At 44.7% G+C, this 26,239-nt stretch overlaps 1 protein-coding gene and 1 long non-coding RNA gene across 2 annotated transcripts in view; both read right to left on the bottom strand.

The window, feature by feature from the left end:
* Positions 1-453: 453 nt before the first annotated feature.
* On the bottom strand, positions 454-9,693 carry LOC141994534 (uncharacterized). The gene is made up of 3 exons (XR_012641156.1): positions 9,372-9,693; positions 8,357-8,514; positions 454-2,959 (listed from the first exon to the last, which is right to left on the bottom strand). It is a non-coding gene; the product is annotated as an uncharacterized LOC141994534 (long non-coding RNA).
* A 9,147-nt stretch (positions 9,694-18,840) lies between these two features.
* The window catches only part of LOC141995267 (tropomodulin-2), a 69,016-nt gene continuing 61,617 nt past the window's right edge, over positions 18,841-26,239 (bottom strand). The window contains exons 6-10 of the mRNA XM_074966339.1: positions 25,635-25,765; positions 23,934-24,041; positions 23,536-23,679; positions 23,069-23,213; positions 18,841-21,264 (exon numbers count right to left, since the gene is read on the bottom strand). Coding sequence (XP_074822440.1) covers positions 21,230-21,264; positions 23,069-23,213; positions 23,536-23,679; positions 23,934-24,041; positions 25,635-25,765 — 563 coding nt within the window. The 3' untranslated portion in view covers positions 18,841-21,229. The remainder of the gene's footprint in view (positions 21,265-23,068; positions 23,214-23,535; positions 23,680-23,933; positions 24,042-25,634; positions 25,766-26,239) is intronic.

Here is a 26,239-nt window from a genome sequence, read left to right as displayed (position 1 = left end):
CAGTGATAAGTGCATTAAAAAGGAATAGGAGGCCAGGTAGACAGTGTTCAGCAATTGTTTCAAGACTCAGACTGTGAATTTAAAATGACCTAAGTAACAAATCGCAGACTATACTTTGAGAGACAAAAAACATAGATTTTTAAAATGAAGATTTGTTCCATGCTCAACAAGTAAAGTAAACCTTTGTGTAGGAAACGGAGTTGTGCCCTGCAGAAAATCACATAAATTGCACATCAGTCCTTCAAGAATGCACTTGACAAGAGGAAGTAATATTAATTGAAATGTTTAATCATTCTGTAAATTATAATTGTTCTCTTAATACTGTTGTAGAAAGAAAAACAAATAACGGTAATTACTGGGACTGGTTTATAAAGTGACCTTTGCAATCCATAGCGATCACAGCTACTAGGTTTGTTTAAGTATAAATAAAAACTTACTTAACACCCTTCTGTCCAGGGTGTTAAGTATAGCAGCATCAGATTGAAGACCATGCTAATTTCCAGTTGTTGGTTTTATGTTAGTGTCTTGAAAAAATGTATGTCATGTAAGAATAGGACTTTTCCCAATACACCAGCAAGGGCAGTGAAAAACAAATAATAGTTTTGATTTGTAAACTTGCAACATTTTTATCACCTCTCTCTCTCAAAAAATGAATCTGATGCGTTCAGGGATAACTAGAGTAAATCAGGAAGTGCAAATGAATGGCATGAAATCAGATTTCTCTTTTAAGCAGGCCATTTTCTCCAAATATTGTTGCAACTTTCTCCATGGGTTTTTATAATAGCAGTGGTTTGATTTAGAAGGCTTCTTGTTCTAATGACAAAGGTGTCAAGCAGAGAGGGAGGATGGTCTTGTGTGTAAGGCATTGGACTCGGACTCAGGAGATTGGAGTGCATTTCCTGGCTCTGCCAGAGACTTCCTGTGTGACCTTGGGCAGGTCACTTAATCCCTCTGTGCCTCAGTTCCCCATCCATAAAATGGAAATAATAATACTGCCTTTCTCTCACCCTTTTGTCTGTCTTGTATATTACTATGTATTTGTGTAATGCCCAGTCCAGGGGCCCCAATTTCAGCTGGGGCCTCTAGGCACTATTTATGTATGAATACTGTTCATAAACTTGTATTCTTGCCTTGACTTTGAATTGACCCAAGCAATTATCTGGACTGTTGAGCACCATCTGGGCTGCTCCAGTGCAGGGCTTGGGCTCATCTCCTTAAAAGCTTTGTTACAAATCATACGTACCTTTGCTGCTGAATAATTTTTCATTTAACAACATTGCAAATCTTGAGATTTTTACAGTCCAAGCTTCTTCATGATTGCTCTTTTTTGACACTCATCCCAGGAAATACGCATCATTACTCACCCTTGCTTGGGCTGTCTCACTGATTGCATTCTTGTAACAGTACACAACGGTATCTCTGCAGCAAGAACTCCGTCACCTGTTTGTATAAAGACGGAAGCTTCCCATATTGAATGTTAATCCTTGCAAGTGACTAAAGCAAATTCAGTTTGCTTACCTGCCATGACTTTGGGATTTTAAAGGTAAAGCCTCTTGGGATTAAACACTAGACAAGCCATTGAATATAGTCTTCCAAGAAATGATGAGAGGAAAATGTATTTCTATTTAATGGACATTGTCATGCCATACTTGTATCTGTTAGTCACCTTTCTAATTCATTCATTGAACAAGTACCCTAGTGGCAAACACATTAGTTTACAAATATGATTATCCTGTTTGCAAGCCTCTATGCTTGAAATTTTACATTAATTTCTCCTACCTACCTATGTACAAAAATAGCCTTTTAGTTGTACACAAGGATTGATTTTAAGGTGGTACTTATCATTTTAAGGCAATGGGTTTCCTGCTGCCTTTGCAAGCTAGTACATCTATTATATCTCTGACACTTTAGTAGTGTACTCTAGCAATTTCCTCCTATCTCTGCATTTCGTGTTTTGTCACAAATATATCTTGTGATTCACCTACGCTGCAAAATGTTTTCATAAAATCCTTTGTGAACTGAATGAAGACTAAAGGTTAGCTTCTGATCCCTTTTACACCTGTGCAAATCCAGTGTAATTCAAGCCAGCAGCATTACTCTTGATTTACACTGGTGTAACTGGGATCAGAATCTGTTTCTAAATCTTTAACTTTGGCAAAAAGTTTTCTTCAGCCGCACTGGTAGCGAATGTCCATTTCATCCGTTGGTTGTGAGTGCAGTGGAAGTGGCATGCTCAGCCCCTAGGATGAAGGAAATTAGTGACAGCATCTCTAGCCACCCCTCCGGTAGCCTTAAGAAGTGGCACTCCTCTGCTCTGGAGGGAGACGCTTGCAGCTCTTCTTGGCCCCAGGGAAGGTCAAGGGGAAACCAAAAGAATGAGAAAGGTGAGGGAAGGATTCTGGATGATACCCCTCTGAGACCGTTCCTTCCATCCATCCCCAATAGCTGTGCTGTGCTCCAGGATTGGTAATTACCACGACTGGTAGAGGGCTCCCTCCTGCAAAGGGCTGAGTGCTCTTATTCTCATTAATTTCAATGGGAGTTGAAGGAGTGAAGAATTTTTCTTTCTTACAAGCTGTGAACACACAAACCTGGAAATAAAGACTTGAAAGCAAAATAATGGTCCTGCTGTTCCTGTTGACTCATGTTGCTCCACCGATAGCTGAGTTAGTCACCAGCCTGTTCACAACAAATTCTTCCTTTACCTGTGTATTTCAGGGGTGTACGGGGGAAATGCACTGTGCATGTCTCAGGATGTGGAAGAACGAGACCATGCCACTTTTAGCAGAAGTGCCTTTTTACATAGGATATTATGCGCGTTTAAAGCCATGGCAGACTGAGCCCTTGAATGGAAGGGATATGCCAAAGTGGACCGCTAGACAGTGCTGTTCATTGTCGCTGGCTGATCTGCAGCCCTGGTTTGGGAAGTGTGAGAGTGGCTGGCAGTAGGAAATCGAACCTGGGAAGGAAAAAAGAAAAATGTAGAGAATTAGTGAAGATATTGGAGGAGGGCAGCTGGGGTGTTCTATGTGACTGAGGAACTTTTTCTACATGCGGTATCTGGATGACTAAGACTGGTGTTAGTGATATGAGAATAAAGGGTGGAAGTGCTGTATTATATTATACAGGCACATCCACCCACCCCTGGTGCTTAATAACCGCTTAGCTGGTTTTGTTGCAACTTTCAAATAAATAAGAAATAGTCTTCAGTCAGAAGCCAAGCCTGGAAAATTTTAGACTGAAAGGCGAAAGCAGTAATGAGGAGCGTGTGCGGTGATTTTGCAGTGAACAGACTCTTAATTAGCAATGTTGCTGTTCCATTCAGCACCACAAGGAGAATATGATGGAGCCAGATGATTGTAAAAAGTCGGGGCTGGGGGCACCCCTGCCACTTTGGTTGGGAGGAGGAAGGTTATAGGCAGTGTTTCCAGAACTTTCAGCGAGGCATGTGGGATTCACATCCAGAGGGTTACCTCAAGAAGAAGTAACTAAATTGCTGTAGGCTCTAATTGTTTTAGCCAAGTGTTTCATTGTCCTGCCTCTCCTGGAGGTGGCCTGTGCGCCTCAGTTACTAGCTGTTTAGCCCATCTCTATGGGAGCTCAGCACAGACTGATGATCTGTTTCCCTCTAGCTACTAATTGCAGATCCTCATTTTTGAAGAGGGGCTCTTCTGTGGCTAATTGCATTCCTTGTCCCCCTGGCTGCTGCTTCTCTCCTCCCGGGAACACCCTGTCACCATCTACTCTTGCTTTCATCTTGAGACCGAAGAGGTGTTCTATAGCACCTATTATAACCAGCATTTCCTTTGTTGTGAAGCTTTTTCCACCTAATTATCCTGACCATGAAGGACAGATTCCCCAGGATTAGTTTTCCTCCTTCGCTGTTTGATTCACATTTTGTATTCCCTCTCTCAAACAGCCACTGGGGTAGATTTCAGACCCTTTCCCTTTCCCACTGCTCCTTCCATCTGAACACACTCTTCATCTACATAATCCCAAGAGTTAGTGCAGCGGTGGTACACCATTCTCATGAAACTGATGGCCCAGAACACAATAATGGCGATCATCTCCCAGTAATGGGAGACTCTGCAGTGTATTCCACCCCCATCCCCCACAAAATGTCTCCTTTTTATGCAATAATTAGCTAGGCTGTTGTCAAACAAAACTAAAGGCTTCCTGGGAGAGCACAGAGCATATTATACTGCGTCTGAACATGAAAGAGCAGCAGAGTGTGGGGCCTTCCCAGTTAAAAGTACAGTTCGCAGAAAACAAGCCATAACAGATGTGTGTTGCCTACAGTAATAGTCAATTGATGCTGGTTTTTAAACCCCTGGCGATGCTGCATGTAAAGTGAACCCTGCTCTCAGCTGTGAGTGCCCAGCTCCCATTGACCTGCCTGGAGGTTACGGGTGGGCATCTAAGCCCCCAGAGTGCAGTCTCTTTCTTGTCAGCAGCCAGTGTTTCTGAAAATGATTTAAATTTCAAAGAGAACATAACGCCATTTTGTTTCACATTGTTCAGAGAACTCCCTGCCAACACGCTGCTGCTACCAAAAGGAAAATGTTACAATGAAGGGATGACAAATAAAGGGCCCGATCCTGAGCCGCCTTTGTCTCTCGCTAGTGACAATGGGCCCTCAGCATCTCCCAGGATTGTGCTAAATCTTTAACCTTATGCAAGTCACTTATTTGCCAGTTGTCCCAGAGGTAGACTAAATCCCAGCTGAAGGAGCTCTGTCTTGGACTGAATCTGCTGTGACGAACCCAAATTATTACAGCAATTGAAAAGAGTGAGAATTCCAGCTATTTCACCCACGCTGGTGGTTAATCCAAACTTTCCGGAGAGTTGCACAGAACTGGGATACAGTTTCTTTGCAAACTGCTGGGTGTGCCCTTGAATAAGGGCAGCTGAGTGACTGGCAGGAGGTGCTGATCCCAGAAGGGCAGACACAGGCCACCTTGTGCCCTGAGATGCCCCTGCCCCCATTAACAATGATGGAACCATGTGTATCTATTAGAGGGTAGAGTTTGGATCTTTGACTGGCCAGGGACGGGTAAAGTGAAACTGTTCATGCAGATCTCGAGTGTTTATGGAAACATCCCTGGGGAAAGAGTGTCTGTTTAAATCCTAACGAAAAGGCAGGGAAGGGAGATAAACCTGAGGGTGAGGAGAGAGGGTTTGTCTCACTTTTGGCCACCAGGATCAGAGCTGAGAAACTAATGCCATGTCTACACTACAAAATTATGTCCACCTAAATTATGCTGGCACACAGTTGCCGCAGTAATTAAACTCCTTTTGTGTGTCCACATTATGCTCCTTGTGTCGACTATGCACATCCTTACTAGCAGCACTTGCAACGATGCAGAGAGCCATGCACGAAGGGTAGCTATCCTACTGTGCAACTCGCCACCATCTAGCGCAGGGTGTTTTTGATAAGGTTTTGCAAAGCCTCATGGGGCCACACAAGTCACACAGGGGTGACTGGGAACATGATTCCAATGTCCCATAATGCCTTGTTCTCCATCTCCTAATGTCATCCGCATCCCATAATTTTTCGCACCTCTTTTCAAAAATCCCCACAAACTCGCATGTTCCTCCTCACTGTCTGCCACCTGTGTCAAAAGCCTGGATCCTGCACAGTTCTGCACTATTGTGATGACTGTTGTGAGCACAGAGCAGCACCTGATCCTGCAGTATTTGAAGAGCTGCTAGAGGAACCACAGGGAACATGACAGTTCCTTGGAAGCTAGATTGCTATGGCACATTTGAAACAATTCAAAGTTTTTGGCGGCATTCACAGAGCAGCTGCAGATGGTGGAGCACTGGTTCTGGGCCTGAGAAACGAGCACTGACTGATGGGATTGCATTGTAATGCAAGGTTTGGGATGACGAGCAGTGGTTGCAGAACTTTCAGATGCACAAGACCACGTTCCTGGGTCTGTGTGCTGAGCTCGCCCCAGCCCTCCAGTACAGCGACACCAAAATGAGAGTTGCCCTGACAGTGGAGAAGTGAGTGGTGATGGCTCTGTGGAAACTTGCAACACCTGATTGCTACCAATCAGTTTGGAATCAATTTGGAGTTGGGAATTCCACCATGGAGGTTGTGTGTGATTGTGTGTGTGTGCAGGGCCATTAATTGCTTCCTGCTATGTAGGACTGTGACTCTGGGCAACATGCAGGATATAGTGGATGGATTTGCTGCAATGGGTTTCCCAAACTGCGGAGGGGCAATAGATGGCGCACACATCCCTATTTTGCCACCAGACCACCTTGTCAGAGTACATCAACAGAAAGGGCTACTTTTCTATGGTATTGGAAGTGCTGGTGGATCACCGGGGACGCTTCACTGACATCAATGCAGGCTGGTCAAGGAAGATGCATGACACGTGCATCTATAAGAACACAGAACTGTTCAGAAAGCTGCAAGCAGAGACTTTCTTTCCAGACTGGTGGATTATCACTGGGGATGTTGAAATGCCAATAGTGATCATGGGAGACTCGGCCTACCCTTTACTCCTGTGGCTCATGAAGCCGGCCACCTCGACAGCCCTAGACAACTACAGGCTCAGCAGAAGCAGCATGACAGTTGAATGTGCCTTTGGACTTTTGAAAGGTCGCTGGCACTGTCTACTCACAAGACTGGACCTCAGTGGAAAAAAATATCCCAGTGGTTATAGCTTCCTACTGTGTCCTGCATACTATCTGTGAAGCAAAGGGGGAAAAGCTTCTGCTGGGTACAGGGTGAGGTGGTACAGCTCTCTGCTGATTTTGAGCAGCTGATCCAGGGCTATGAGAAGAGCTTAGGGGGACAGCTCACAGGCATGAGTGTATGCAGATAGGGCAACTGAACTGAATACGAGCACCGTTTTCCACAGGTGGTGGTGATTTTAGCTGATATCTCACTCCTGAGGGAAACGGAGGCTGAAAGGGAACAGCTCCTGCAGGTGTCTGGCTGCGGACCGAGGCTGTTTGCTGCAAGCCTGTGTACTACAATGGTGCCTGCTGAAGTAATCGTTGAGTAGCATGGGAAAGTGTCCTACCACAGTGGAAGAAATAAGGCAGCCCTGCCCAAAAACCTGGGCAGAGGATTTCAGAGTAGCTGCAGGAAAATTTCCTTGAGGCCTCCATGGAGGATTAACAGGACACCCCAGTGCACATAAACTATTCCACAGGGCCTCTGCCTAACTCTACAGGGGAATGAGAAGCAGATAACAACTCTACCTCTCTTGGTTGTTTCACTATCTCTTCCAGTGCAAGTAAAAAAGAGTAAATCAACAGCTGTGTCCTACTACTTTGGGGGTTCCATCCATGCAATTTCAAAGCAAACTGCATACTGACTAGAGATTCCTTCCCCTGCATCAGGCTCACCTGTGCTGGATTTTTGGGACTGGCTGGCTGGCTGTCCAGGAGTCAAAAACAGGTCCTGGCTCACTGCCCTGCTGGATCCACCGGTTGGCTGTCCCACATACTCCTCCTCCTCCACTTCTGCCTTGCTGTTCATGGCTGGTGCCTGTGACTTGAGCTCCCCTGAGGTATCTACCGGGCTCTTGGGGAGGGGGGTAGTGGCGGCATCTCCGTCAAGGATGGAATGCAGCTGTTTGTAAAAACAGCAAGTCTGCGGCTGCACACCAAAGTGATTTATTGGCTTCTCTTGCTTTCTGGTACACCTGCTACAGTTCCTTGGCTTTCACGCAGCACTGCTGCTGGTCTTTCTTGTAGCCCTTCTCCTCCATGCCCCAAGCGTTCTTCTCATAGATATCAACATTTCTATGGCTGGATCGGCACTGTGCTTGCACAGCTTCTTCCCCCCACAGACCTAGGAGATCCAAAAACTCCTGCGTAGTCCAGGCAGGAGTGTGTCCGCAGCATGTAGTCAGCATGGTCAGCTAGGCAGTTGCTAGGTGTGCTCTAGAGCTGCTAGATAAGCTCTGCAAGCCAGGCAACCAGAAAATAGAATTTCAGAAATTTTGCAGGGCTTTAAAGGGGAGGGGCGTGTACCTGGCTGCAGAGCAGCAGAGTGCAAAACAGTGACCGTGCGGTCAAGGTGGGGCCTTGTGGGACACCTCCTGGAGGCCACTAAAGACAATGTAAGTAACGCAGTGTCTACACTAACAATGCATCGACCCAACTATGTTGACCTAAATGCTACACCCGTCGCAGAGGTGGAGTTAAGTCGGTGTAGTGAGTGAGTTACTGCAGCAGGAATGAAATTTTAGGGTGGATGCTTACAGAGTTAGGTTGACGTAAGCGTCCTTGCATTGCCCTAACTCTGTAGTGTACAGCAGGCCCAACATGTGCCTTTGCACAGAACTTCCCACCCGCAGAGCGCTTCATTCCCAGCGACATCCATACTCACAGCTCCTCAGTGACTTTTAATGAAGGGCCAACTGCAGCCCAAAGCAGCGAGAGGATTGTTCCCTCCGGATCCATGTGTGGAGGGAACACACCAACTCTGGATCTCTCCCTGTCTTTGTAGCTGTCTCCTTGCAGCTGCTCCTGTTCCTGGGATCCTGCCTTGGGAGAGGACAAAGTGGCTGTGGGAGGGACAGCATTGAACACACTCATTCACCCCGTTGACTTGGCAGGGGATCTGCTCCAGGCCAGGGGCTGTCCTTACGGCTGCATGGAGAGTGCCTCCATGATTAGCCCACCCCCCTCCATTTACAGAGGATTTGAGGAGCAGTGACTCGCAAGGGAAGCCCTTTAACTGGGATGATGGTTAAACTTGGCCTCATGTGGAAAGCCTGTCCCCTATGCAGTGCCTCTCTTTAAACCCCAGGGCCTGCCCTCTTTTCTTTGTTGTGCTGATTGTTCGTTGGCTTGTTTGCAATCTGGACAAGGCTTCCCTTGCACTGTGAATGAGGTGGAAATATTAAGAGCCTGGGAAAATGGAGGGAGAGGAATCCAGCCGTTAATTAAAAGCTCTGAAGTCTGAATAATACAAAGATACCAAGTTAAAAGCTCTGTTGTCATGACGACGTCGCCCCCAGATGCTCTCGGATGAGTCACGCTCCCTTTACTGCTCTACTTATGTTCAAAAGCTGCTTGCATATGTATGTGATGGGAGCTCATCTCCCAGCTCAACTGTGTACAGTGGGCACAGGCTTCACTGAACCAGAAGGAGAAAAAGAGAAAATATGGCTGAGATCTGGAATAATTCTACTGGAAACAAACAGATGGCTGGTAACTGAATTTAGTCTAACAGGGTAAGGTACCGGGCAACGCAATCTAGCGGCGAGAGCAGGGAATGGGGTTTCAGCGAGCTGGCTTGTATTCCCAGATTTCACTGTGTGAATTGGAGCAAATTTATTAAACCTCTCTATGCCGCAGTTTCCCCCTCTGTACTAAGGAAGGGTACGGTCGGTACTCACCTTTGTGACACGCTTTGAAATCTTTGATGAAGAGTGCTACACAAGTGCAAACGATTAGTATTTATTAAGGATCTAGGCATGCCTGGAATCGTGTGACCCGCTGCCTGTATCACCAAACACATGGCCAAAAGGGGGAGTACCGCAGGGAGTCGCCTCCTCTTCTAGGGCATTTAAAAAATAAAACGGTCTTTGCTCTTACAAGGATATAGCCCTCGTCAGAGGCTGCGTCCTAGGCATCGATGACCAGCTGGAGTTGGTGGTTTCCATCCATTCCTTCAAACCAGTCCTTAATCCCCAGAAAATCCACTCAGTTGTTACTGCTTCATTCAATAGCTGGACTGGATACAAGAAAGGCGAGAGGGAATATTTTCAGCCTAGGATACTCACTCTATTTGTTGCACGTGTTTAGAAAACAGCATGCTGAGTTTAAAACCGGGTCCCCATTTCTGACCCATGTCTCCCCCCCGCCCCTTATTAATTCATAATGACACATTCTGTAATCCTGCCCTGGCTGCTGCTTTGTCCCGCAGAATGAACGACCAGCCCCCACCTACCAAACCCCACTCCCAGCTGCCCCGAGGAATCATTTCTTGAGAGCCCAGAGAACTGTAGATTGCTTGGTGCTAGACTGGACACCAACCCCAGCATTTGTTTCAAGGCTGGCCCTTCTTGTCTCAGGCCTGCTGTTCACTAAATGTGCCGAGCTGATTCCTTCCCAGCTTCCCTTTCCAATAAGGAGACCTTAATTAATGCTAGGTGACAGTGAAACTCCAAGAGGATTCCATATGCATGAATCCCACACTTGAAAACCCCAGGGGCTCGTCACCATTTATCCTGTGACAATGAATAGCAGAGAACAAGCAGTGATTTGGTGCTTGCTTGGGTTTCCCCTTGCAGTTAATGAACATGGTAAGATTCACACACAGCCTGGTAACAGGAAATTGTGCATGCTCCTCTGCTCTAGCAGCAGGAAGGGTTTATTTTGAACCCTTAAGAAGAGGTGCAGTAGGCCAGGGCACTATTAGACCCCCGGCTAAGGGACCTGATCCAACACCCTTCGTAATCAATTGAAAGGCTCCCACTGACTTCAGTAGTCATTAGATCACCATCCTCTATGCAGGTGCCCAGCACTGCAGGTTGGGTGGGGAATTCCATCTGCCCCAAACTCTGCTGTGTCTTGGGGATGAGATTTTTACCCTCCGGGTCCCATCCAGCAGTTAAATCTGATTTGGACAAAAACTCCCTTTGGCTTCAGTGGGAGATTTGCCTAGTTTAGGATGGCAGGATCAGCCTGCCAAAAGAGTCAAACTTTTCTTGCAAATTCATTAGCAAGCTGAGCCCTCACTTACCAAATTCCAGCTAGGATGGAATGTTTAAACTCACATTAAACATCCTGAAAACAGGAACAGTTGGTTGTTCGACAAAAACCTAAGTAAGAAGGATACAACCAGCATTGCTGTGGCCCAAATGGTCAGAACTGTAGATGCTTACAAATCCAGATATGTGCGTGCACAATTACAGCGAGGGAATGGGTAATGGTCGTAATTATGTATGCAAAGCATCACTTAGATGGATCAGCTGAATGCTGAGTTTTTGAATGGCAGCTAACTGGACATTTGCCTTTGCAGTGATTGTGTGCACGGAATCAGCGACTGAGCAGTTTTGTAAGTTGTGGTCCTATAATTGCAAACTATGGGCCTGATCCTGTCTTCCTTGGGTACCTGAAACTCTGAGGCCTCAATCCGGCAAAGCAGTAAGCACTCAAGTGGGAGTTTAACATTAAGCTTGTGGATATTCCCCCTGAAGTCAGTGGAACTACGTATGACGTTAACACTAAGCATGTGCAGGATTGTGCCCCAACTGACTTTAGGGGAGTGCAGGATCATGCCCTCTAACTCCTGATCAAGGACAGTGTTTGTATTACACAGCTATTAAAACAACTTTCACTGACTTACTCATTTAATTAAGAAGTCAGAGTGAGAGGAGCAAAAGAATGAGACAACCTACGATTTTTCACATGAACACTCCACTAAAATTGCAGTCTACCATGCAAACATCTGCTTAGAGACTAAGCACAATTGTGAACTTTCCATTAATAACTGTCAAACTGCTTTTAATATTATGGCTATAACATATGGACACCAATACATGATGACATTTGAATTAAAACTTTTCACCATTTTGGTTTTCATTAACCTGCATAGATTGCACTGTAGAAATAATCTTTCAAAAGATGTACCCTCCCAGTCTTTGTGATGGCCACCTGTAACGGGGAGGGACATGTAGCATAACCTCCCATTGCCTTTCTTTCTAGATTTTTGCTGGACGTTGGGTACTTTTGTCTGACTTGCTTATGTATATCAGACTTTCATTTTCTTGTATGATCCACTGCATCAGTTCTTCCACATTAGTGCAGATTAGAGATACAGACATGACATAGGGGGGCAAATTCAGAGCTGGGGTAACAGGGTACAATTCCATTGACTTCATTGGAGTGCTGCTTAAGTCACCAGAATGCAATCTGGTCCAGGGTCTCCCCCAGCACAGGTACTGTGTCACTCGAAATGCACGACAGAGCCAATGGGTCAAAAGGAAAGCTTGTTACCCTCAATTGCACTTCTTAATACACCCTACATCCAACAGGGCCACACAGCAATAATCGTTGAGTAAATTATTTAGAAGGTGATTATTTTTCAGAGGATCCCCCTTACTTTCTAAAGTTTGGGCTGTTCCTGGTCCCATACTCTATATACCGGACAGTATGAAGCTAAGGAAATATTAAAACAAAAAACCAGCAAGCAAATTAGAAAATATACAGCAATGTATTAAAGTGCTAGTATGCCCTCTAGTGGACAAAGGTAGATACCAACAGGTCTTTGTCTGGTAACAGTGAGGAGGAAATCCCTCCAAGGTGGGTTCCTGCAGACCTGTGTTGTTATCCCTCTGTTTCACCCAGGAGCATGGAGGTTTAGTGAAATGGTTGAAATGCCCATTAGACTTCCAATAACCCCTAATCAGTGTGCGAAATGAGCCCCCAGCGTGTGCAGCTGCCGCCTTGGGTGTGGACTATCAGGAAATGCTAACAGTGGCTTACTGGATAAGGACCACTCAGTCATTTCCTAGCTCTGTACCCTCGTTATCCTGCAGCTCCGAATGCTGTCTCACATTCATGTTCTGTGCAGATGGGAACAGGACAGAGTTAACAGTGGATAACTTCGTATCTTTGTTCATTTATACAGCACTCACTGGTACAGCTTGACTCGCACTCCAAAGGGCATACGAGTGGGGGCCAGAGCCTGTAGTGATGCAAGATCTAATTTGCACGATTTGAAATGTAGCTTTTGGATTCTACACCATTCAGTATGTTGAAGGGCTTTCCATACCAACTGAAATCAGCAAAGACCAGAGAGGCAAATGATCTGTGCAATTGCTTTAGCCTAGCTGCCCTTTCTTGCTCATCAGAGTCTCTCTCTAATGTCAGACTTGATTAAATCAGGCAGCTGGCTCTAAGAGGCAGCCAGACCCTCATTAAGGGAGTCCCTCACCACATCCTGCTTTTGTTTGTGCTCATCTGCTTTACTAGAATGGGGAAGCATAGCATGAATATTTTAAAGCATTTCATTGTGACTTGGATCCTTCCGAGCACAACTCTGCTTTAAAAATGCCACTCAGGCAGGAATGAGATGGAGGTGGGGGGTGTTGTTTTGGGGGGTTTGCTGCTGCAGAAAAAACCCAAGTGTTAGCTCAGCCTCCTCTGTTTCAGCTGTAGTGGATGTTCATCAGTTTCTAAATGGATGTTAGGGTGAAGAAGAAGCCTGTTACAACAGAGAGATTTACTGATTTCTGTGCGGAGATACTGGCACCTAGTGGCATTGTGTTAATTAAAGATACAAATATTAGAATATTTATAGGAATGTTACATTCCCTCTCTCTGCCCCATCCCCCAACAAGCAGCAATGAGAGCTGCTTTTTGGACACCAGCCTTCGGAGGGGTTGGCTGCAACTTGTCCCTGGGAATGGAAGCGGTGCCCCGGATGCATATGGAGAAATTGAGACACACACACAGACAAAGAAATTGACCAGAGCTACTTTAAATGTCACAGAAGCCTTGGCAGAGTCACATCCCTGCCACTGGAGTGCTGGATTCAAGCTACACCAAACATTTTCATGTCAATACAAATTGATAAAATTTGTCTTTTTGATCGTTACACAAAAAGACCTGGGTGGGGAGCCCTTACTGCTGTGAATGACAGCAGAGGGAGGCGAAGGTCCACAGGTAAATTCAGCTTGCTGCATTCATGCTGCCATGAATTTCATTCACATGGGAAGGATTCTGCACCTTTTGTAGGGGCAAAACTCCCACTTGATTTTACTTTGGCCTGTAATCACTGGTGCTCAGGCCCCATATAGGACAGAGCTTAGAGTCAACAGGAATGAAGGCCAAGCAATCAAGACACATGCTCAGAGATTATGTGGAAATAGCTTTTTGTAAGTGAAGAATCTTCTGCTGTTTTTACATTACTCTTTAATTTTGAAAAGCCAGAGGAGCAGGATGAGAAGTTGACTCCTAAAATGGAAACTCAGACTGAGAGCGTGGGCTAGAATAACCTTTGGCCCCAGTCTTGTAGCCCATTCACAGCCAAAACTCCCCTGACTTCAAAAGGAGTCATGTGGTGAAAAGGATGCAGGACCAAGCACTACTCTTCAAAGAGCCCTTTGCTTTTGTGTGAAAGAGCCAAAGGCAGAAAGCAATAATCCTCTGACCTTTATAACCTCTTTTACTCAAAGATCTCAGAGCACTTGTCTCGCCAATTTCTTCTCGCAACTCACTCTCCCTCGTGTTAGCTGTTTGCAGCAGCTGTCTCATTAGCACTGTTTTCTGCCATTAACAAGCGCTCCTCCCGTAATTTCTTGTGAAGTTCATCAAAAGACACAGTAGCTGTGCTGTGAGATGACCAAAAGCAAGGGAGAAGGCAGTGAAAGTAGGGGTGGGAATAAATGCAGAAATTAGAAGGCCAGTGAAGATTTTTCATGTCTGTCTCCTCACAGCCTGAGTCTGGGCAAGTGGGTGGGAGTAACGTTAATTGGTCAAGGGTAGAACTTGGCCTTCAAGCAAAGCCGCAGCAAAAGGGTGATGGCAACTGTGCTGAAGCTTGGAGGTGACGGCATCTCCTAAAGCCCCTTACACTCATCTACAGGCATTCAGTGTTTCCCCTGCATCTGTCAACACAGCCCTGCACATGACCTGCCCTATGAATTGAGAATCCCGAGCTAGGACACCTCCCCTTGCACTACCTTGGAGAGCTGGCAGGTTGTTCCGCCTCTCAAGGCTTGCCTGTGTGAAGTCCACAAAGAATCCAAAACCCAACTGGTCCAATTCAAAACGAGGGTTACTCAGAATAGAGAGAGATCAGATGACAACAAAATAAATGGCTAGTGACCTATCTAGGCAGACACTGCCAAAGCTTAGGCCAGGTGGGTCCATTTGGGTCTAGGTACAGAGACTAGGAAATAGCTTGTTTCTAGAGAGCACTTCACCGCTTCCTTCTGACGCATTCAGCCAGCATGGGGACAACTTCAATTCCCCGCTTTCCCCCTTCCCTCTAGGAGGTTCCTAACACCCCCACAAGGCTCCCATGGCACGCAGCCCTTTCATCTTCTCCCTTAAGCTTACGTTATTGCTGCCCCTCCAAGCCACTGAGGTATCACTAAGGAGACTGAGAGACCTGGGGGTGACCCATGTGACCCCATTGTTCACATGCTCTGACAACCAGCCCTAGTGAGCAGTATCAACCCCCACCCTGGGACTCGCGTGGGGATGGGAATGCTCCCTGTGCTGGCTCCTGGCTGCTTGCACTCCCTTGTTCCCTTCCCTCACACCACAGAAAAGCAGCATTTCCGCCTTGCATGCTTGCAAGAGTGGGGAGCAGGAATTGGATTTGCCTTATCATTTCAAACTGGGGCACTCAAGCTGCACTGGCTGCCTGTCAGGTACCCAAGGGCTGCACTCAGTTTGCAATAAAGGGACAAACCGCAGCTGCCCTCATCCTTATTATGCAAATAAATCTAGCCCATCATCCCGCTATTGCAGGCAAAAGAAAATCTACTGGTGGTTGAACGGAGGGAGGATCAGTGAATGTTTAGTTATTAACGTCATGTGGGGCGAGTTGCTGAGCCTGTTGTGACACGAACTCGAAAAGGCTTGCTACAGCTAGCGTGCATATGATTTATTTAGTCCAGAGATTGAGTAAAAGCTTTGGCTGGAAATCTGAGCCCAAACAGTTGGAAAGTGTTTTTGAGATTTTTTTTTTCTATTGAGAAAATATCTGTAGCACAGTACATGCTCTGGTTCAGTCAGAGCTATTTCAGTGCTGTAGGGCATTCCTGGAGTGGGTTCCTCGAATGTGGGACTTGCTCCCACCTTGCTCTGCCTGATCTCGGATCTGATAGCCTTCCGGGCATGCTGCACTCCTCACTGGGCTGTGGGGGATGGCATTGGCTAGGAGGCTGGAGGGTTTTTCTGGGTAGTTATTTATGTAAGGGCAGTCCTTGATATTGCATTGTGTATTTTAAGATATGGGGAAGGCCCCTAGGGCCAGATTTACACAGTCCTTTATTTGCCAAAAGCTGCAGCTTGGTTTCTAGTGGGATTTATAGAAGCACCTGAGCAGATAGAGTGCCTAACTCCCACTGCCCGTAGAACACTGAATGAACACCTGTAGAGGTCTGTACACATTGGAAGAAACCAGTATAAAAGAATAGAGGCAAATTCTGGCAGGGGGCCGCACAGATGACCACTGAAAGATCACACTCAGTGGGGAGTCATAGGGCAGATGTATTGCACCCAAAAACCCATGGAGAGCCCATTTTGCAGGCTCTCCATAAAATGAGCTATGGAGGGATACTCCAAGGTGAAGTATGGCACACTACATTTTTGATGCAAGCTCCAGATTTGGCAATAGCAACCATGTGCTAACAACCACACACGCACATCAGCAATAACCCGCATGAGGCTGTTACTGACCAGAGTGTCACCACATATAATTGCCGTGAATACAAAGAGCTATTTGCTGTATAAAAATATTCTACAGAAGAAAATAATCTCATAGTCGTCACTGTCCCTCGACCAGAGAGAGGCTCTATTGCTAATCTGATAAATGATTGATTAATCTTGTAGGGGATACAAGAGCTGCTTCTTAGATTTTAGAAAGCTCTTTTTGACTGTTGTGTTGGATCAGTTTTCATCCCTGCTGAGACGTGTTGGGAAACTTCGATCACTAACACATCTGCAGAGGCCAGTGAAGTCTGCAATGAGAACAACTGAGATGTGTTTTAAAATCCCAAAGCCAAGAATGTGAATTGGATTTTAGATCTTGCACAACACTAAAATGAGGAAAATCCATCCAGGGCCAACCTGAGTTCACAACTAAAACTTCTAACAATCTAGCCACCTTTTAGCTCAGATGAGATCTTGTACCAGCACGTTATTATGAATTGGACTTCTTTCTTTGAACCAATACTTACCACTGTTGTGTATAAACCTACTGTTATAATTCACTGCTTGGTTACAAACTATTGGGATCATAAATGCAGACTATTGAAGCTGAGGTTATAGAAAATATTAGTTGTGCTTCTACAAAAGAGTCCCTCTTTTTCCTGCTTCCTCTCTTTTTTGTGATGTACTTAATCTGGGACCCATGTCATTTTAGAAAGGGCAGTAACTCACATTTTGGCCTTGGAATAGCTCTGGGGTAACATTTTCAAAAGTGCTTAAGTGGCTAAGGAGTGACGTAGGCACTTTTAAAAAGGTATTTAGATGCCTAAAGATGCAGATAAGCCCCTTGTAGGATTTTCAAAAGCATCTACATGCCTACTTCTCAAGAGCAAGTGAAAGCCGTGAGGGTGAGGAAAGTTGCTTACTCCAGGGTCTGTGACAATACATCGACGGCCACTTAGCACAGCTGCAAGTAAACACAGAAAGCCAATTTCCGTATGAAGGTTTATTTATAAAAGCCGAGATGTTTGGGAGTCACGGCTGCATATGCTGGTGATTCCCATTCCCTTGTGTAAAATGCACCACACTGTGCACATGCAACCATTTATATTCCAGATCAAACATTTTCTTCTAGTGTTTAACACAGACACTGTACGCTCCTTAGTGCACTCTACAACACGCACAGATGTTAGCATACGCACATGTTGAGTTTTTCCATGAAAAATGTTATAAAAAATACAAACAAAACCCAAACTATCAACATGAGAAGCAATGGACAAATGAGCCCAGCTACTCCCAGTGGTTCATTTTGTTTAAAAAGGGAGGCCTCTATTTATACCCTGGTGTCAGAGCTAATTGATTGGGAACATGACATCTGCTTGGAATTGTACTTAAAAATGACCGAGTCAAATATTAACCCCCTTAATACTAGTAGAAGGGATTTTAACTGGCCAACTGCTTCTGTATAAGGTTAATATTTAGATCACTGATAACTGCACTAGATTAGCTATAACTATAGTGAATACACCCTTATATTTTCATACATTGTTTGTCACTATGTTCACTATAAAATGTTTAAAGCTAGATCCCTCATGTGGATGTGCAAGAAGGGGAGGTCCCCCCATGACTCCTAGGCAGTCACTTGTCGCCACTGCAGTCCCTGTGCTTTCCTGAGGCCAAGGACTGTTCTCTACAAGTGCCCCCTGGGGAGCAAACCCTCCAAAAGAGATAAAAAGGGGCAGAAGGGAGGCTCAGCTATGACCCCAAGCCAGCTGGAAGGCCAGAGAAGGGATGTCATGCACTGGGTGCACCCCCTGTGTATACCGGAAAGTTCTAGTATACACAATGCCTCCCCAATCCCTTTCCTACCCCACACCCAGAGTTGTGTGTCCCAAGGCCAACCCCCAGCCTGCGCACCATCTGGCTCTTAATAGGAGAAACTCTCAAGTGCCTGAAGAGTCTTACTCTTAGAAAACAGCTATATGTTCATGGTGCCGGCAGTCATGGATGATGGAAGGAAGGCGAGACTACCAGCACTTCCCAAAGCCTGTTTCCTTGTTTAGCCTACCAAGTAGAATGTTACAAACTGTTGATGACATGAATGTGGCCACCTCACAATGGCTCTGCTCAAATAGACACAGGGGGACATGCTGCCATACATCACAAAGCAATCATACCAATCCACCCGTTCTAGAACTGCTGCATGCAAATACAGTGTCATTTACACTTTGAGTGGAGGATCAGACTATAAATACATCACGCTTGTTTTTGTTCTGAACACACTAGATCCCATTAAAAAACATCAATGGTTTAAAAAAAATCATTAAAATGTAAAAAAAAAACAGCCAGATGTACTTGGGAACCCCCTGATCCTTCTCCCCCGCCCCCCCCCCCCAAAAAAAAACAAAAAACAAACCCGAAGAAGGGAATAGGGAAAAGGTCAGAGTCAGAACAGATTTCTTTTCAGGCTGAAGATTGTCCATATCAGAAATCTTTGGCTTTGGGGATAAGGATACTTGAATCAAATTTTTTCCCCCCATCTGGGGCCTGATGTTACAAACCCACAATCATGCGAGAGCAGTTGTGACGCAAGCAAGTAGCCCCATTGGCTTTAAGGACTGCTCGCATAATGGTATGCACGATATCGGACCATGTGAAGGAATTCAGTCTCCCTTTTTTTTTTTTTTTTTAAGACTATGTGGGTCAATGTCCATTCTTACAGCAAATTCTGCCTGGGGATGGGGAAAACTCTCTGGTAATTCCACAAGGTCCTCTCATAGAATTTCTTTCCCATTCTTCCCTTGAGTTTCTAACCCTGTACTGGAGGAGGGAGAGGGCCTTGAAAGCCCCCCCAGAACCCTAAACCCCTCAGAGAAGATGGTTGTACTGCAGATACCACTCTTAGGCCCTGATTTAGCAAAGCACTTATGCTTATCTGGAAGTCATTAGGATTTAAGCATGTGCTTAAGTGCTTTACACAACCAGGGCCATAGTGCAGAGACCCAGCCCTCCCCCACTGCACCCCTCAGGAGCAGTGCTGCCATTGGTCCCACCCATTTTACAAGAGGCATAAATGGCACAGAGGGTGAATTTATACTGTCTGAAGCAGCACTGACTCGCAGGCAGATTTCTGTTCAGGAATCTGCCAGGTTCATGGGGGAATATCCCACACACCCTGACTGCTCCCCTGACTCCATCCCCTCCTGATTTACAGATCCCAGCCCAATGTCTTCTGCGGGCTCAAAGATGCCAGAGCACCATTCGTTCCCTTTCCATATTCCCCTGGCAAGAACTCTTTTGCCAGCACAAATGATGGGGGGGGGGGTGTGTAGGCCAGAAAGAGGGCAGAGAGGCTAATGTTTCAAGGGTACCACAGGTTGTTGGCCCCAGTTAAACACCTTTAGCTTTCTGAAAGAATTAGTATAGCTAAACCCGTTAATAGCATACTTCCTTAATTCTTGCATTACATTTAAATATGATCAAAGTGAACCCCTGGCTATTTAACAGACTCAGATGTTGGCAAAGACGATATATATATATAAATTATGGCTAGAAATTAATGTCTGATACTATAAAACTGTACACAATACAATGAAATTATATTGCAAACTAAACGCTTCACACAATCTTTTCACAATACCCCACTGACTCGTTCTAATGCTGTTGCATGCTGGGTTTAATTGCTGCTGTACAAGTATCTTCCATGAGTTCAGCACAAGGTACAGAATTCTGGGTTAACGCCCTGCTTCAGCAAAGCACTGGGACACGTGCTTACGTCCGCCCTTATTCAGCAAAGTGCTTAAGTACTATTGCTAAAGTCCCATTGGAATCAGGCTTAAGCACTTTGCTTCACAGAGAATTAGTGTTGATTCAGATGCTAAAAATGTAAACTAGGCGATTGGTACATGTTACTCTTCTCCGTCCATCTCCGGGCAGAACTGCTGCGGCCCTGGATTAAATATTTTACTCACTCTTTATCTAACAGGTCCTGAGAACAATTCTGTCATTTATACTAATAAACGCACATAAATTAAAAAACAGTCAACAGTGTGGTTCAAACCAAAAAGAGCTCTGCTCAGTACACTGAGATTAATGAGATTTATAGCTGTAAACTTGGCATTCTGTTTCTTTTTTTAAAATCCTCAATGGATTAGAAAAACAACAAAGTGACATTGTTAAGGTATTCTAGGTTTGGCAACACTAATATTTTTACTTTACATCATGGAATAAGAATACATGTCAGTGTAATATTGATGACGTGATTGACCTAACTTAAAACACATGTAAACAATAGGCTTTGACAATACTTACAAATGCATCCCACATCTGGATCCACACAGGCAGAACCCTGCTGCAGTCAGCGGGGATCTGTACAAGTGCAGAGTTCCAACTGCACAGATCTGAATGCAGGACTGGGGCCTAAGGGTGTGATCCCGCAAACCGGTATTGGCATAAGTAGTCTCTACTCACCTGAGCAGCCCACTGACTTCAATGGAATTACTCACACAAGTGAGGATTATTCACATGCTTAAGGCATTGCAGGACAGGGTGGTAAAGGCCCATTTTATATAAAGAATCCTTTATCAATGTAAAAGATTCAATGTGATTCCAGCTGATGCTCAGTAAGACATATTTTACCCCTAAGTTGTGGATATCAGCATCATATATTCCAATAACACAATCATATTTTCATAAACATTAAATATGAAAGTAAACAATTTTAATGGTTAAAGGGGACATTAACGGAAATGAGCAACCTTCATTACAATGATTTTCCAGTGTCTTCCCTTCTGACCAGTGGATGTTGTGAGATTGCTGTTGTGTCGGCTGCCTTCAATACCTCTTCGCATCCTCCAAGGCATGGCTACTGCCGGTCTGCTTCCACTCGCTTTTTACGAACTATGCCAGTAAAATCAAAAACCATCTCTCAGAGTTAACTTACTAAGCACCCAAGCACATGTCTCAATGTGACACTATTTGGGACTAGAAAACTGGGTTATTCGTACTTCCCTTCTCAAGGACCCAGTTAAGGAAAGTGCATAGTACCCTTAACTCTCACTCAAATCAATGGGAGGGTTGGCCCATCAGTATCTTCTAGGAGGTACAGGATTGTGTCCAGAGATTTCACAGATTCATAGTTTAAGGGTAAAAGGGGCCTACATCATCTAGTCTGAGTAACCATGTAACCACAGGCCACAGAATTTCACCCTGTTATCCCTGTACTGAACTCCAAAACTTGAGTTTGGCTAAAGCATATTTTCCAGAAAGGCATCCAGTCTTGATATGAAAACTTTAAGCAATGGAGAATCCACCATTTCCCTTGGTATTTTGTTCCAGTGGTTAAATTTAGGTTATCAGTATGGCTTGTATACCGTGTTTTTTTTGTTTGTTTGTTTTTTTTAAAGGCCATATTGCTCCAACTAAATTGATACAGGTACTGTGGGTGTGTGGGAGTGCTAGATCCTTCTCACTGGATTCATTTAAGTGTGATGTAGCCAAAAATCAACAGCTGTTCCATATGGTAACACTATATGCAAATATGCATGGTTAAGTCATTTGATGTCTTTGTGAGAAACATATCTGTATGAAAGAATCAGACTTTTTATGATATACTTTCACATGGTACTGATTACTAACAACAAGGAAAATATCAAATCAGACCCAAAAGGAAACATTTTAGTTTCAGAATAGATCTCTGGGTTGCATGGACCATTGGATAATACAGTAAACCTTAATTAACCCACAGATCTGCATTGAAAATGCATTATTTGGGGGGGATGCAGTTTAATGAAGCACAGATCAATGACATTCTACTATTGTGTCCTGAGCCACGCTACTCCGGGTGACGTCTTATTCCCTGCAATACAATGGAGGAGTCCCCCGGCACTCAGCAATGCACTGTAAGAGGGCCTGGGAAGTTCTAACTAGTCCATTGTGCTGGTGCTCCTTGCATTCCATAGCATTAGCTATTCTGTAACACTGTTCAGTCTGCACTGAGCCATAAGGCCAGATTAATGCTGTTCATATTAGATAGGCTTTGGCGTTACCAAACTGCACTGGGAGGCCATGTTTGTGATGCTGTGTTTCTGAAATACAGAACAAAACAGGCAGAGCTAGAAGAATACTTCTCATTGCAGTCTGGCTATGAACTTCCTTTAATGTAAACATTAAAGCTCTTAGCGAACAGACCGCATTATCCCAAAGCCTTTGCAGTGCAAATGTCTGTCATTTTGCCTCTGCTTCCAATGTTTTGCTTTTCCAGATATATGGTTTTATGAAGTATTCTATTGTACTAAATAGGCAGTGATGATTTGCCAATGCAAAACAGCGTAGTTGTAAACCTGGAGAAGGCAAAATTCTAGAGTAATTGTCTACATGATAAGGATGAGAGATTTAATCAGCCTTTGCCCTGCTGGGGACAATTAGAATTTCAGGAAATAAAGTATATCATGGGAATTCAGGTACGTATTGCCAAAAATAAAGTATCTGCACCAAACTATGCATTTGCTAATTTTTTGCTAAGTCCTTACTGGGGCAAACCCAGACTGAAGTCAATCGGTGTTTGCCTGAGAAAGGACTTAGTAAAAACTGATTAAGGACCTCAGGATCTATCACTATTTGACTATTTTTTGGTCTACAAAATGTATAAGGAGGGCAGGAGTTGGCCTGAAAGAATTGCTGATGAATGTCTGTAGCATCTTACCTAGATCGTTATTTTTAGTGATAGCTGCAGCTACCCTGGTTCTTGGACCTTGCTTTGTGAACTGGTATCCAAATTTGAGAATCTTGGAGTTCTCCTCAAGCATCTGGGCAATCTCCATCTCTACAGCTGTCCCCAGCTGCTGCCTCTGTTGAGTGACACACAGTGAAAAGAAAAGGAAACATCTTCTCACAAAAGAGAGAGAAGTGGTTATATTCAGTAATGTGCTACAAACTGGAGAAAGAACCCCATCTCTGGAGAACTTCCTCTGGGCTTTCTTTTTAGCATCGGTCAGTTTTCTTTTCTGTTGCTTAGCAGCATGTGCTTGGGAATGAGGTGCAAAAAGGCTGATCCATAGGATTTTGCCTTGCCTCTTTGATGGATCCCAAACCTAAAATATTATAGAAGAACATATGGAACCTACCTAGAAACTAAACAAAGCAGGCACCAGTTTACTGCCCACGCCTTACCTGGTTGTCAATTTTGATCTCTGTCAGGGTTTCATTCTCTTTTAGTGCATCAATCAGTGCCAGAATGCCAGCCCCAGTGATGAAATTGGATTCTATATTTAGGCTCTTCAGTGTCTTGTTCACTTTTAACATATCCGCAAAAGCCTGAAGAGTCAGGGAAGAGGTGGTGTGAGTTTGAAACTCTGAAAGCTTCAGATAACACCAAGAATCTGAATTGTGGTTAGTACCTAGAAAAGCACTGCAAACTGAGTCATGGAGGTAGAGTGTATTCCTAGAACAGAACAGGTTATAATGCCACTGTGCACAGTCACAGGAGACATCTGAAAAACAAGCCCCTCCTAGAGACAAATGCAGCCTTAGTGAACAATTCTGCCTGTTCAAGTCGTGTTTCAACTTACAACAGCAACGGGATCATTGCTTCGAGTGGCTGCGAGGCTGAACTTCTTCACGTGGGTGTTGGTTTCCAAAGCCTTGGCAAATTCTTTCAGCGTTGGAATTGGGATGTTCTACAGTAAGACAAAACCCAGTAAACATTACAGCCAATCACATCACCAGACATTTATTTTGATGATTGCTACATTAATTAACACTGCCTCTCTGTACAACTCCTTAGCCATTCCCCATGCTCTACAAAGCCTGTCAGGCCAGAGTACTGTAACTTGCTCAGCTTCGTGGCTGCCCTTGAAGACTGCTCAGCACCTTGAGCTAGGGCAGAATGCAGCCACCACCTTGTAAGCAAGGCAGGCCAAAGTGAAAACACTGCTCTGCACTGTTTTTCATATTCATTTCTAGGTACAATGAAAGGTGTCTGTAAAGTCCTAAACAGTCTGAGAACTGATGATCCTCTAGGCATCTCTTCTACCATGCACCAACCTGGAAATTAAGACTGGTGGCAATCTCTTGCTGTCTGTCTCCAGGGTTGAAATCCTGAAGGACGGCCATAATATTCTCATGGGCGGGCCCCCATCATCCACATAGGCTCCCTCTTGCAATCTAACAAAGCCTGAGTTTGGCCCCATGGGATGGAGCGTAAAATACATCTGTTCAATCTGGCTTTTTAGCTGGGACACAAACTTGCTGCTGGCTGCGAGGAGGTCTATTGGTTGTGGATTTGTTACCCGCAGGTGAGAGTGAGTGGTGACCTGTGGTATAGTTTTGTGGTTGTATTGTTGGATCACTGGTATTGCTTTTTTTTTTTTTTCAAATGTACACTCGTGCCCAGAAACCGTATAATGAGGGGTGAATAACCAATCCATAAACCCTTAGTACAACATGCAGTGTCAGCTTTGGGCATGAGCCTAAGTCTTGATATGGAATTAGACACCTGGAGGTGAGACTGCTACCAAACAAGCTGTACTGATAAAAAGAAGGATACAATGAATCAACTCAACATGCTGGTCCTTTTAGAAAATTACTTAGTTTTAAAACAATATGAAACAAGAAAGGGAAAAAAATAATGAGCTACTATTTGTCACCACCTCTGAGCTCAAAGCAAACACTAACAAAGCTTTATCCTATTCCTAGATCCAACCAGCCACTCTGAACTGTGCAGACAAAGGCTACTGCTCCAGCTCAGTGTGGGGGCGATGTTCAGCGTCTGAGCATCCCAACTTCTCCCTTTTCATCTGTGGGCTAAGTGAATTAGGCCAACAATTGTGCGGTACTCCCATAGGTGCTGGAACAAGGGGTGCTGCTGCACCTGCTGGCTTGAAGTGGTTTCCATCAGATACAGGGTTTACAGTTTGGTTCAATGACTCTCAGCACCCTCCCTATACAAATTGTGCCAGCACCCCTGCGTGCCCCAGGAGGTCTCTTGCTTTACAGCTGTTAGAGAAATGAAGGCAGAAGGGAACCCTTGCTTGGAGTTCTAATTGGCAGCTAATTCAATGTCAGATGCTGGTGACCCTTGGAATAACTGGGACAATTCCTGTCTGCCCCTCTTTCTCTCCTGAGTCTCCTGTTCCTCCCAAATATTGTAAATGCAGCAACATGTTTGAAAACAAAACCCCATGCTTCTAAACAAAACTTTGTAAATCTTGTCATCTCAGATGAACCCTCCTGCAGCAAAGAGAATGAAGCCACAACCCCTATCCAAATACCTTTATGTTGTTCAGATTGACTTCAAGGAGGCTAGGATCGTTTGCTTTCATCCTTTGCAAACTTGCTTCCACATTGGTTGGATTAGGTGGTTCCTCGAAAATTGGCTTGACCTTTTCACCTTTGACCACATCTGAAACACAGGATCTAATTAAACATGCATCATCAGAAATAAACTGGCTTTTCTGAACTCTCACTTATTTTTGGGTTGAGGCAAGCTGGATGTTTCTGTGACAAATCTCATGTTTGTGATGAATGCTTGTGAGCCGTTGAGCATTGGGAAGGAAGGGTTCTGGATTTCTGACTAGTGTTTCTCTGAGATGCTGATGCTTTTGTGGCCAGTGAAGAATGGTATCATTCAGTTGGCTCTCCCACTGTTTGTTGTTAGTTTATGTAGCTATACGCAAGAAAGAAAGTGCAGCTAAAGTGCAGAGATGAATAATTATTGCGATACACTTTAGAACACTTCTTTTCCCAGGTTGTGGGAAAGTAGTAGAAAATACTTTTCCCGGGAGGCAACTTTCTAGCAGACCTATTAACACAGCCAGATGAGGGTGACATGAAGTGTCTGGTATGACATTCACTGTGCTATATACACTAGAGTTAG

This window comes from Natator depressus, chromosome 10 (assembly GCF_965152275.1).
Source record: "Natator depressus isolate rNatDep1 chromosome 10, rNatDep2.hap1, whole genome shotgun sequence".
NCBI lineage: Eukaryota > Metazoa > Chordata > Testudines > Cheloniidae > Natator > Natator depressus.
Note: the sequence above shows the minus strand (reverse complement) of the source record. Positions and strands in the feature narration are given on the sequence as shown.